Here is a 12767-nt window from a genome sequence, read left to right on the forward strand (position 1 = left end):
CTCCACTCTCATCTCATTTCTTGAATAAGTAACTTCTTATCAGAGCACACCATTACTGTTTGTGTTGACAAAACTGTTTCTGTCCCTAACTTTATCAACTCTGGCATGCTCTAGGATTTGGTCTTGTCACCCATTCATCTACTCTCTTCCTTCTGTACATCAATGTTTTACTTACCACTACATCCAACAACACCTACTTTTACACAGATGATACTATCCTTTATTCTCTAATATTCCTCGACCTTGATTTATCCACTCACAATCTAGTTACCACATATCAAACCCACATTGACTTCATGATCACAGACCTTGAAAACATCTTCTGGTAGCACCATGCCAATCTGTTTTTTTTCTTTATTTTTTTTTCGAATGCCAGTTAATACAGACACTGCTCATATCAAGAAGACAGCATCACACCATATCACGACTAGTCATGAGTAATGCTTAGCAAGAATCTTCAGTAGTTGAGTCTCACTATCATTGAAGATCTCTCTTGGTGAAAGACCATTCTTTGCATAATTAGGATCACATTCCACCTAGAAGCCTGTCTCATCAGGATCAGAAGAATTTCAGTCCCTATCAGTTATTAATATGCTATAAAGCTCAGGTGAAGCCCACAAGGGAATATTGCTCTAGCATCTAGGACAGTATCACTATGCAAACATAGACCACATCCAGAAAAAGGTCAAAAGCCACTCACATGCAGGTCCCAGCCTGTCTCCTGTCTCTGAGTTTTCTATACCTACTGTAGTGGCCTCTGCTCCTCACAGCCTATTGGTTTTGAACTTCCATCACCTCTTAGACATTCCAATCCCACTTACTTCTCTTCCTGTCACCTTTCCGGTATCTACCCTACCACTACTATCACACACATTAACCTGGGTTCTCTCCCTGCTCTTATCTGTTTCGTAGGTGTTTAGTTAAAGCCTCAACAGAAGCATTAACCTAGCATTAGTCTCACCAGTCTAAGAAGACCTGCAAAGATCACAGATTCAGCCCATTTCTTCAGACAAAAAAACAAATAAAATGAAATACGATATAATTTTCGAAGATGGTAATGAATTCTTAAGATGCCCTGTGAGGGTACACACACACACACACACATTAACAAGTTCCACCTCAACCTTTAAACATATTTTACTTATGTAAAGGAGATATTATTCGGATCTTTTTGGTTTGAACGGCAGTTTTTTCTAGCGGTGTCATATGAAATTGTCATCCATAATTATGACCCTAGTATCGATCTATTGCATTTCAATCTGTTTTAGGGTTAGGGTTAGTTAGGGTTAGGGGTGGGGAAAGGGTATCTTTTTTTCTTCACAAATGTAAATAAACCCAATCTGTTTCTTAAACGAGGGACATATTCATACGGCACAGAATGTTTTTTTTTTTTACCTCAATAGACGTCAGTGATTGGTTTAAATTGCAGAAATTGAAGAAAAAAACAACAAATATCTTACAAACTATAGAATTTTCTCAATAAAGCCAAGAGAAAAAGATGTTTTATAAACACATTCTACCAGTATACGAAGTTTAAAATTTTTTAGTTACCTAGAAATTATGTTAAAAACTGCCGTTCAAACCGAAAAGATCCTATTATTCAAATTATATATTTTCAGGTAAAATATTTAGCAGATATCAATCGGAATTTTTTCTGTTTTTTTTTTTGAAGAGTGCTTCACGTCTTGAGCGGCCTTAGTATCATAGTAAAAATGGCTGACATCGAAGAGAATTTACGTGAATTAGTGGAATTACAGAACGACTACAATGCTACATTACACGACATTCAACTTTTGGTGAGAGATATTGAAAGACTACAAAAGGTGGTGTGTCTTACGTTTTTCTTTTGTATCTCTTCTATTAATTTTCATTGTGAAAACCATCCTGTAGAATGGAAGATATGTTATTCTGTAAACTGTCAACATTAGCGGAGGATGAGAACACCTTCCGTTAATGTCGTCATATTTTGCTTCTGCTTCTTTACCAGTTGTAACTTCAGTTAAATAAAAGGCTGAAAGTAATTAACATGTATAGTTAGCAAGGAATATGGAAAAAGGGAACTCAAACGGCCCATCTTCAGGAATGCAATAATGAAAGTAGTAGTGGTGATGGAATGTTTTGATTAATTTCAATGATTCATATTTTTAGAGGAAGGGTTAACAGGTAATTTTGATGAGCAACATAAATGGAATGAAATTAATTGGCATTCGCTTGAAATTCTATGTAGACTCACTCTCCCATACCTCTCTATACACAGTAGCGTACCATACCAGTAATATATTTTGTTCCCGTCGCACACACTTCTGTTAAATTATATATATATATACACACACACACATATAAAAATACATGAACTGTTAACTCGTTTGGTGTATTACCAACAGCTTTAACATATTCCGACAGTTTCTCATGTTTTTATATTTGAATTATAATAAAATTTAGCAGAACTGAAACCTATTATAAATCTAATTTCTTTACATGTAAAATAGAAATTATCTTGGAAGTTAGCTGTGGTGTTGAATCAAAGTTCGAATTCTGCTGGGTTTAAAAAAAAAATTTCAATTACCTATAAACTATTGGGGTATTTATAATTTACTCTAATCTCACCCCGCCCTTCCAATTGTGGTCTTGTACCAAAGTTAGAGTTTCTTACTGAAGCAAACACTTCAATAGACTAGGAAGAGATTTGGTTCTTAATCATTTTTGCAGCATTCATTCCTTAAGTCATGGAATCCTAAGTAATTAGAACGTAACATCTATATTATTTTGTATGTTTGTATGAGGTATGCATGCAAACTCGTCGCCAGACTTAGAATATTCTGGGAGGGCACTAATTTGTAATAATAATAAAGTGGGGTTTCTCGACAAGTTCTTTAATTGGAGTTCTGATCTTTTAACCAGTCATAACTTTTTTCATTTTTTATTTTTTGGTATCTTCAGAAAATTTTTGTAAACTGTAGTTTCTAAATCTGAGGATGCACTATTGAATAGTGAGGGGACAGTGCCGTCTAGTGTCTCTTTTTCCTTAGCAATGGGCATGTATGTATGTAAAGTGTGAGAGAGGCATATTGTTACTTTATTTTCTATCAATGACTATTTTCTTTGGCTTTTGATTGTTATTTTTTCATTAAATAGTTTTCTTAAATATCCCATAATCATTTTATCATACACTTTTCCATGCTTATGTTACCTTCGACGGAATTTGTTGAGGTAAATTTTCTATGGCCAGATACCCGTCCTGACATGATCCTGTACCTGTTTCTTAAGAAGGTGATGCTTCCTCAAGGCCAGGCAAGTTGTTCATGGAAAGATAGCAGAGATTCTTTAGTTAAAATTTCACCTAATGCTATCCTCCTCTTCAACATCGTCATCATCTACTATGACTCAGGGATTCCAGTATGGCTGCTCTACCATTCATATTATTTGCTGCCCAGATCACCCGAAGCAGTAGAACTAGGCATGTCCAGACAATTGAACAGGATTATCATTACATTGTGCCATTTTAGGTCAATTGTATTGTCTGGTTTTTATTAATAACATTTTCCTTATAATGTCTTTTTGCAGGTTACCTCAGTGATGAATGACAATGACCTTACTTTCATGGCTGGTGACTTCAATAGACACGTTGGGTAGCATCCTGGAGGATTCCATGATATGCATGAAAGCTATGGATTTAGTTCTTGAGCTGAGGAAAGAACAAGGTTCTTGGAGTTCTGTGATGTAAATGACCTAATAATTCAGAACACTAACTTCAAGAAATGAGACAGTCACCTGATCATTTATCAGTCTAGTGGGCATACAAGCCAGACTGACTATATCCTCATTAGAAAGCAGGTTAGTTAGATGCTTGTAAATACAAAGTCCTTTCCAGATGAAGAATGTTCTAAGGTTAGTTGTTAACGACTTCAGACTTAGAAGGATTCAGAGACACAAACCAATCTGGAAAAGGAAAATACAGAAAGAATGGTCTGAGATATATGTTTAAATCAGAACTTCTATATAATGAAAAGGAGATAGACATATGACACTTAGGAGAATTGGAAGTTCTTATAGGACAGCATATTTATTGTAGTCAGGGTGTGGACGACATGGTGGTGGAATGGTGAAGTAAACAGAGCCATAAAATCAGTGAGACAGGTTTGGGATGAATGGAAGAAGGAGTAGGAGCAGAGGATTATATCAAGTTACTGAAGGAGAAGATAGACAACAGGTATATTTAGAAAGGGGAGAAGTAGAAAGGAAGAGGTTTGTCAATGTTCTGTAGCATGATGACAAAGGCATGAGGTTTTCTGGAGTGCAAAGCAATGTATTACTGAAAATTGAGACATTGCAGAGAAGTGTATATGAATAGATAATGGTACACTTACACTTAGTGATGCTGAAAAGAAAGAGGCATGAAAGTGCTACTGTGAAAGGCTACTAAACATGGAGAATATATGGGAGAAATAGAGCTTTCTAAATATGAACTGTGGGACTGGCTATTCTAGCTGACAGCTGTATGATTGATAAAGCAATTAAAGATATGAAGATAGGGAAAGCTGGTCCATTAGGAATTACCTCCCAGATGCTTAAATATCTGGTGATGTGAGATACAGCCTAGTCTTCCATATAATTAATCAGTTTGTACAGGAAGGTATCATACCTCACAATAGGCATAACATTACAATCAATCCTTAAAAAAGGCGAACACTTGACAATATGATCCTTCATAATTATCTTTATTTTTCTCTGATTTTATTTACAGGAGAATGAGAGTTTGGCTGTGCAGCAAGACTGTTCTGAAAGTTTTAACTGGTCTCCATTGAAAGAAACATTACGGATTGTACTGGAAATAGACAAGAACCCTGAACTTGAAGAAGGTACACTCTTCTTTTTACAATTTTAATCTTTTGCTCTCACTCTTTGCCATATTCCTGCGATACCTACTGCAACATTCTTAATGTTGCAGTTATGTTTGATCCAGTTTAGAGTTAGTGTGTCTCAGCATATTTCTCCCTACATGGATGAGAAAAGGGAAAGTGTTCATGTCAGTCATGTTAAATGAATAAATTGTAATATCTCTCTTTCTTTTGCTCTCTCCCTCTTTCTTTCTCTCTCTCTCTCTCTCTGTATATGTATATTTCTCTCAGTGTGTATGTGTGTTTGCCTTCAATGCCAAAATCTACTGTTGCAAAAACAGGCTGAATGTCCAGTCAATTATGCCAAATCATCAGTGTCCAAACAACTGCACCCAGCCATCTCATGTCAAAGATTCACTATGTCTAAACAAGGAGGGAATGGTCAGGATTGATCATGAGCTAGACAGCTATGATAATAAATCAATGGCTATGTACAAAAGCAAGCAATTCATCCATCTTAACATTTTGTGTTCAAATTCTCTCAAGGTCGACTTTACCTTTCATCCTTTTGGGGTTAATAAACACTGGGGTCAATGTAATTGACTACTCCTCTCCCTCCAAATTTCAGGTTTTGTGCCTTCTGTAGAAAGGGTGATTATTATTATTACATGGAAAAATGTGAGCATGAAAAGTCATATTCTTAAGATTATAAACCTGGAAAAGTACAGGACAAATTATTACACCTGTAAAAGTATAGGACAAGCTATTACTTCTTGTAAAGAATAAAGAACTTTTTACTTAAAATATTGCAGCAAAGAATGCCAGATCTTCTAATTTATCACTCTATACAGTTCTCATCTTTTAAATTTATTGTACAAAACTGTTCAGCTAATTCATAAGTTTGTCTAATTAGTCACTTTTTTCTGCATTTAAGGTAGTAAATTAGCAAAATTTTACTTAAATAAGAATAGTGTTATTTGTAAACTATAATAAAATAAGTTTTAATATTCAAATTTTAATTTTTGCTGCAATATTTTAAGTAAAAACGTTTCTTATTCTTTACTAGAAGTAATAGCTTGTCCTATACTTTTCCAGGTTTATAATCTTAAGAATATGACTTTGCATGCTCACATTTTTCCATGTAATCCATGATTTTTCCAGACATTGCTCTTATAACATAATTAATAATGTGACAATTAATAATTTAAGATTTAACTGAAAGATAATATTTCAATTTTTCTATAAAGTGATGATATTTAAATTTTTTTCATGTTTAATATAAATATATGTTGTGATTAAATTATTTGATATTACCCATCCACACCAAATTAATGGCAGGAAATTTTACCATGTTGTTGGTTGCACCATGGTTCACCAAAAGTTACGAACAACAAGACCCCAAAACCATCAGTTACCAGGCTCACCTTAAGTAACCTAATTTTGCAATATTAGGAGGTCACAGGAATTCATTCAATGAAAAAAAAAATTTCCAATGATTCTGGGATTGAGCAGGGACCCCTCCACCTCATTTTTTCCGAACCAAAATAAGGGATTTGCAGCATATTATGAGGTCAGGGTATTCGATTCCACGCAAAAAATCAAATTTTTATTTTTCTTTCTTAGTGAAAATCGTGACCATAATGTTGTTATTTAACCTCAAATCAACCCTGATACTGCAAACTTATCACCAAAGACATTCCAGCCTTCAGCAAACCTTCTTTTTAGGGATAATCTAGGACATTACATACAATGGGCATGTTATTTAGATAGGGGGATACTATGGCTGCTATTTTTAGCATGTTGAGCGACGAGGTAGAGGCTCTTCCATTGGTTCAATTCTGTGATGAGATTTTTTTATACATATATGTAATATGTATATATATATCATCGGCAGAAGTTAGAGAGTAAGTCAAAAGCTGAGAGTTTCATGTATTGGCACTTATCAAACATGAATTTGTCCATTGTCACTCTGTAACTTCTGATAAAATAACTTCTAAAATACAAAAATTTGTCAAAAACGTTAAGAGTAAACCCTGTCCTGTGTGACACAGTCTACCAGTATCGGAAGTTTGAAAGTGTTTAGTTAAAAAAAAATTAATCAAATAATCTGTATGTCTAATTGAATGGATCCGAAATGGATGAAAGGCAAAGTCGACCTCAGCGGAATTTGAACTCAGAACATAAAGACAGATGAAATACCACTTCTAAAATACAAAATTTTGTCAAAAATATTCTACCCGTATCAGAAGTTTGAAAGTGTTTAGTTAAAGAAAATTAATGAAATAATCTGTACATCAAAGTCGACCTTGGCGAAATTTGAACACAAAACATAAAGACAGACAAAATACCGCTAAGCATTTTGTCTGGCGCACTAACATTTCTGCCAGCTTGCCACCTTAGAATGTAAACATTCATTTTAGAAATATATTCTTTATTCTTATTGCTTAAGTGTTACTTCTTACTTACTGACATGAAATTTTCATAACATTTTACCTCATAACTGTTTTTCTACTAAAAAAAATTATGTTTATTGAAGATGAATATCTGCCTTACTGCCCACTTGAGGTCTGACATATTTTGATGTAATTTGTTTTCTACTGAACCAAATCTCAAGCTATTTATGCCAAAGTGTAGCTGAAGAGGTGTCCTCTTTAATTCAGTTGAGAACTGAATTAGTGGTGAAGCTTGGAAGCTGCTGCGATTGACAAAATGGTGGATTTAAGAATATATTCAACCACTACCATGGTTGAATGATTAAGGCGGTGAGCTGGCAGAAGTGTTAGTATGCTGGGTAAAATGCTGCTATGCATATTGTCCGTCTTTACATTCTGAGTTCAAATTCTGCTGAGGTCGACTTTGCCTTCCATCCTTTCAGGGTCAATAAAAAATACGTTCCAGTTAAATACTGGGGTCAGTGTAATTGACTCGCCCACTCTCCCAAAATTGCTGTGGCAAAAAATTTGAAACCATTATTATTATTATTATTATTATTATTAAGGCAGCAAGCTGATAGAATGGTTAACACACTGGACAAAATACTCAGCAGCATTTCGTCTCTCTTTACGTTCTGAGTTCAAATTCCATTAAGGTTGACTTTGCATTTTATCCTTTCAGGGTTGGTGAAATAATGCTAGCCAAATGGTGGTGGTGGTGGTGGTGGGGGGTCGACTAGCCCATTCCTCCTAAATTTCAAGCCTTGTGCCAATAATAGATTTATATCTATTATTATTATTTTAAGAGATTTTCTTGCAGTTTTCCATGTTTCCTAAATAGGAGAGTTAGAACAATATATCTTGCCTAAGGAAACAATATTTGATAAGAAACTTGATTGCTTAACCATTCAATAATTTATTCAGTCTCTACATAACATTTAATAGTACCCCAGCACTCATATATTGAGTCATTCCATAAATAATGCTTTTTTTTCAATTGCATGAACTAATATATATATAAATCTGTAATTGCCATATATAAGGCTGTTTGATGTTTCTTTCATTACTATTTTCTCTCTTCCTATTTTTACAGATGTTTTACAAGTGTTGAGTCAGAAGCTTTCCTCACTTCGGATGGACCTGTCGGCTTTAAGAAGTGCTGATCACTAACATATGCACATCTTCATGTCTTTAACTCTCCATTTATTTGCTAGTGTTCCATTTGACCCCATTCCTTCTCTACCTTACCACATAGATTGTCATTTGTTGTCGCCTCTTGAACTTTTTTGTGATATTTTATCATAATGACCTACAGACAAGCAAATGACAGACGCTTACAGAGAAACAGTATCATAGAGAAAAAAGTGTGCTGTGAAAAATCCAGCAATCTTATATATTTTGTCTATTGCATGAAATCTTGTAGTGAAGAATTGGTAACATGCCTGATCTAACTATGTCTGTATGTCAGGTGTGTCAGGAGTTTTTTAATTCCCAAATAATTTTTGAACTTTATTTTCTGGTCTCTTGAAAACTCATCATTTTTGTATCAATGTAGTTATGAAGTTAATGACAGCAAGCTAGCAGAATCATTAGCATGCTGGGCAAAATGCTTAGCTGCATTCTGTCCGTCATTATGGTCTGAGTTCAAATTCCATCAAGGTCAGCTTTGCCTTTCATCCTTTTGGGCTCGATAAAACAAGTACCAGTTGAACAATGGGGTCAATATAATCGACTTACTCCTCCCCTAAGATTGCTGGCCTTGTGCCAAAATTTGAAACCAATATAGTTATGAAGTTATATTTATTGAGATTTTAAGAATTACATCAACAGTTAGTCACATATCATCTTTCACTTTGTTATTCGTCGTTCACTTTTGATTAAATTTCATTCTCTGTCTGCTATGTAATCTCATTATAAATACTTCCAAAAGAATATAAGAATTGATTTGGTAAGACTGTCATCTTGCCTGGATCAGTTCAGTATTTTGTTACAGAATCAACAACTTTAAAATTGTTTGTGATAAACAGTTATTAAGGCACCAAAAATGCAAAGAAATATTTCCCATATATATATATATGTGTGTGTGTGTGTGTGTGTGTGTGTGTGTGTGTGTGTAGGTAAATAATTTTTCATGATGGATAAAGCTATAAGTACATAGAATATTGGGTTAAAAAGCTATTTGAATGGAAAAAGAAGTTGAAGGCTACCCAGTGGTCAGAGCATCTGTCATGTTATCAAAGATGTGGGTTCCTCTTCTGCAGGTAGCTATCAACTTTTTTCCATCTTAGGGTTTTTTAATCCAATGTTCTACACAGTATTATTTACAGCTTGATCTACTTTGAGTTCTACTATTAAATATGATTTACTTCATATCTCTTGAAGGTTCTAAATTATTATGATATACATAAGTATGTGTATATGTTTATTCATACATGCATATATATATATATGAATATATACACGCCACACATCCACACAAACACACACACACAGGTACACATATATAATATCTTTTTTTTAAATACTGGACATGTTTCAATCACTTTTTGTCATTACATTTAATAAAACCAGGAAGTTTACTAGAGAAAACATCTCAATTTCTGTTGTCTTTTTATCTGAGCATGTTTTATTATATGCCTGGTGTTTTGCTGTACAGCTGACTGGATGACACTTGTGATATTTCTCCAGATATAACTGGTATCAATATATTGTACATTCACCAGTGATATGGTTTCTTGATGTTTCTGTTTAGAAGCCATTTTTCTCAAGTTTTCTCCATGTTCTTCCTGTCTCTTTAGTTACTGGTGATTGATATTATTGTTCTCATTAAACTTTTCCACCAGCTGTTCTGTTTGATTTGAGCGTAACTCTGTGGCAACCAGAGTTTGTCTTTAGTGATTGTCTTCATTTCATTATTCTTTAATCACTTGATTTAAATCATACATTAATCCCTCCACCTTTCACTGTGTACATTTCTGTCTCTATTCTCATAAATTAATTATTTTTAGATGAAAACAAAAAAAATTGATGTTTTCTGAATTTTTGTTATCTTTTATTGAAACTTTATCTCATGTTTACAATCTGTTAGTAAATTTGGTGTTGTTAATCCTTTCAAAGTCTGTGAAATCATTGTCATTGTTGCTGAGGGTTTGTATATAATATGTTTGATTACAAACCCTATATTTCTGAACAAAAAAAAAAAAAATTATCATTACAAGTTTGGATCTGTTCCTACCCCAAAGTTTTTTCTGTTTTGGCTTAATTAATTTGATATCTTATTTCTGATGAAATGCACAGCCTGCTATGTGTTTCAATTAATTTGAAAAATACTCAAGTATTTTGAGGGATTTAGTTAAATATTTTCATTATTAAACTGGCATTTGGAATAGATCTTACATAAAGTTTTAACAAAGGTTTCTAGAAATTTTGTGTTACAACTGAAGGTAATATCAGGTGGGTTAACAGATTCCAGTATTTTATTTTAATGGTTTAATCCTAAACACATTAGATTAAGCTATGAGATGTGGATGGTTATTGAATTAGCTATAGTATTTATTATATTCTATGTGATTTATGTTACAGATCTGATGGTTTATTTCACATGTTTATAATGTTTTAATATTTGCCATAGTAGTTTAATATTTGAAATAAATTAGACACATTTAGAAAAGTTTCATAATTCTCTTAGTATAATTTTCTTTTCGTATTGAGTTAAAAAGAAGTGTTTAGTTGTTTCTATGATATTTAGTTGTGTCTTGGTGTTTACTTTGAATGAAATAAGAGAAATACTTACATTTGACCTTCATCTGCTTTTCTGTATACTTTTTGAAAGATTATCATAAGCTGTTACACTTTGTCATCAAACAACTTATCACTTCCATTTCACCATCTATCATCATTTTCACTTAAAAGCATATCATATTTGCTAAATTATTATCATCATTCTTTTCTTTTTTTATTTATTAACAACTATTAATATTTGCCAAACCCATTTGTTTACAAAATATATTTCTATTGTAAGTGGATCCAAAAAATTGTTTTTGTTGTTCCATACTACTGCTACTGCAACTTTTGAATATATTCTTTTCTACTCTAGGCACAAGGCCCAAAATTAACTATTGAATATATTGAATATCAGAAAGTTTTTTTTCTTCTCAGTTTGACCATTGCAGCAGTATTTTACTGAAATATTGAAAAATGTTGTAAACAAATACACATTTTTAACCCTCAGTTATTGTAACCTGTTGAGATGATACAGTTAAGATGAACATTTCAATTTCTCCCTCATCTGTTGAAGCTTTCACTTTTCCTTAATTCTATTCTGTAGTGTTTGGTAAATATAATAATTGTAACTTCAAACCTTGGTTGTGATGCCATACACAAAGAAACATTTGTATCAACCTGTTGAAACAGCCTAGATGTATAGAATGAATAAAATTGTATATAGTCTATATTGTCTTCCAGTCTTTGTACGTTACTGCAGTATGCATGCATTCATTCATTCATACATACATACACACATACATTCATACAAAAAAAATATCTGCACTGAACAATTGAGAAATTTACAGTTAATCCATCCAGATTACAAATTTAGGTTTATATCTGTAATTATTGGGGCACTGGGATATGTAACACATTGCCTAAATACCAGTCTTGAGAAATTAGGCTTCTCAAAACCAGAAAGAAAGTCTGATTTGAAGACTACAGATCCAATTCATTGCTGGAACTGTAAAAATCTGTAAAAGTTGACAGACGTTTATCGTTTTGCAACTATATGGATGCGAATACATACATAAAACCAAACATACAAATCTGCACACATACCTACCTACCTACCTACCCCGATGATGTTTAAATTCCAATGATGGAGCCTCAGGTCTAGGTTACAAACTGGCTCATTCTCTAATTGCAAGAAATCTTGAAGTAAAACTGAGTAATGATGTAAATATTTGCATATATATGTGTGTGTGTGTATAATTGTATTTCTGTATTTTACCATCATTGTCATCTGCCCTCTTATATCATTCTGAGAACCACATCTGAGTTCTACATTTCATTTTTTATATAGTTTGTACAATTGGATACCTTTCTTGAAACCAATCACTTGAGTTAAAGCATCAAGGAGTCCTAGCAACAAGACTGTTCTAGGTGTATTTCATTGAGACACCAAAAGGTTGCCATTTGTCATCAACAAGAATAAAGGGTCCTTTTGACCCTACAGTTTCTCCCCCTTCATTGATCATCCACTTCACAGAGTGTACTGAATGCATTCTATTAAGGAATCAGCTCAAGTGTGGCTGGTTTGGACCTTATAAGTCTAAAGAGTCTTCATTACAGTGTTTGTTAGTTGTAGGGAATCACCAAGAAGTGGGAGGATAGTAGAGGGAGGAGATAACAAAAGAAGCAAGGACAGAGACTCACTGGGGTTAGAAGTAGTTGAGTTGGGAGGTAAGAGTGATGGTAAGAGAGGTAGAGGTGGACAGGGGTAAGAGTA

At 33.6% G+C, this 12767-nt stretch overlaps 1 protein-coding gene across 1 annotated transcript in view; it reads left to right on the forward strand.

Annotated features, from left to right (window-relative positions):
- LOC115216978 (protein MEMO1) overlaps positions 1-11721 on the forward strand; it is a 53154-nt gene extending 41433 nt beyond the window's left edge. The window contains exons 7-8 of the mRNA XM_036507463.1: positions 4323-4329; positions 11054-11721. Of these exons, the coding sequence (XP_036363356.1) occupies positions 4323-4329; positions 11054-11179 (133 nt within the window). The 3' untranslated portion in view covers positions 11180-11721. The remainder of the gene's footprint in view (positions 1-4322; positions 4330-11053) is intronic.
- Positions 11722-12767: the final 1046 nt, after the last annotated feature.

This window comes from Octopus sinensis, linkage group LG11, assembly GCF_006345805.1.
Source record: "Octopus sinensis linkage group LG11, ASM634580v1, whole genome shotgun sequence".
Taxonomy (NCBI): domain Eukaryota; kingdom Metazoa; phylum Mollusca; class Cephalopoda; order Octopoda; family Octopodidae; genus Octopus; species Octopus sinensis.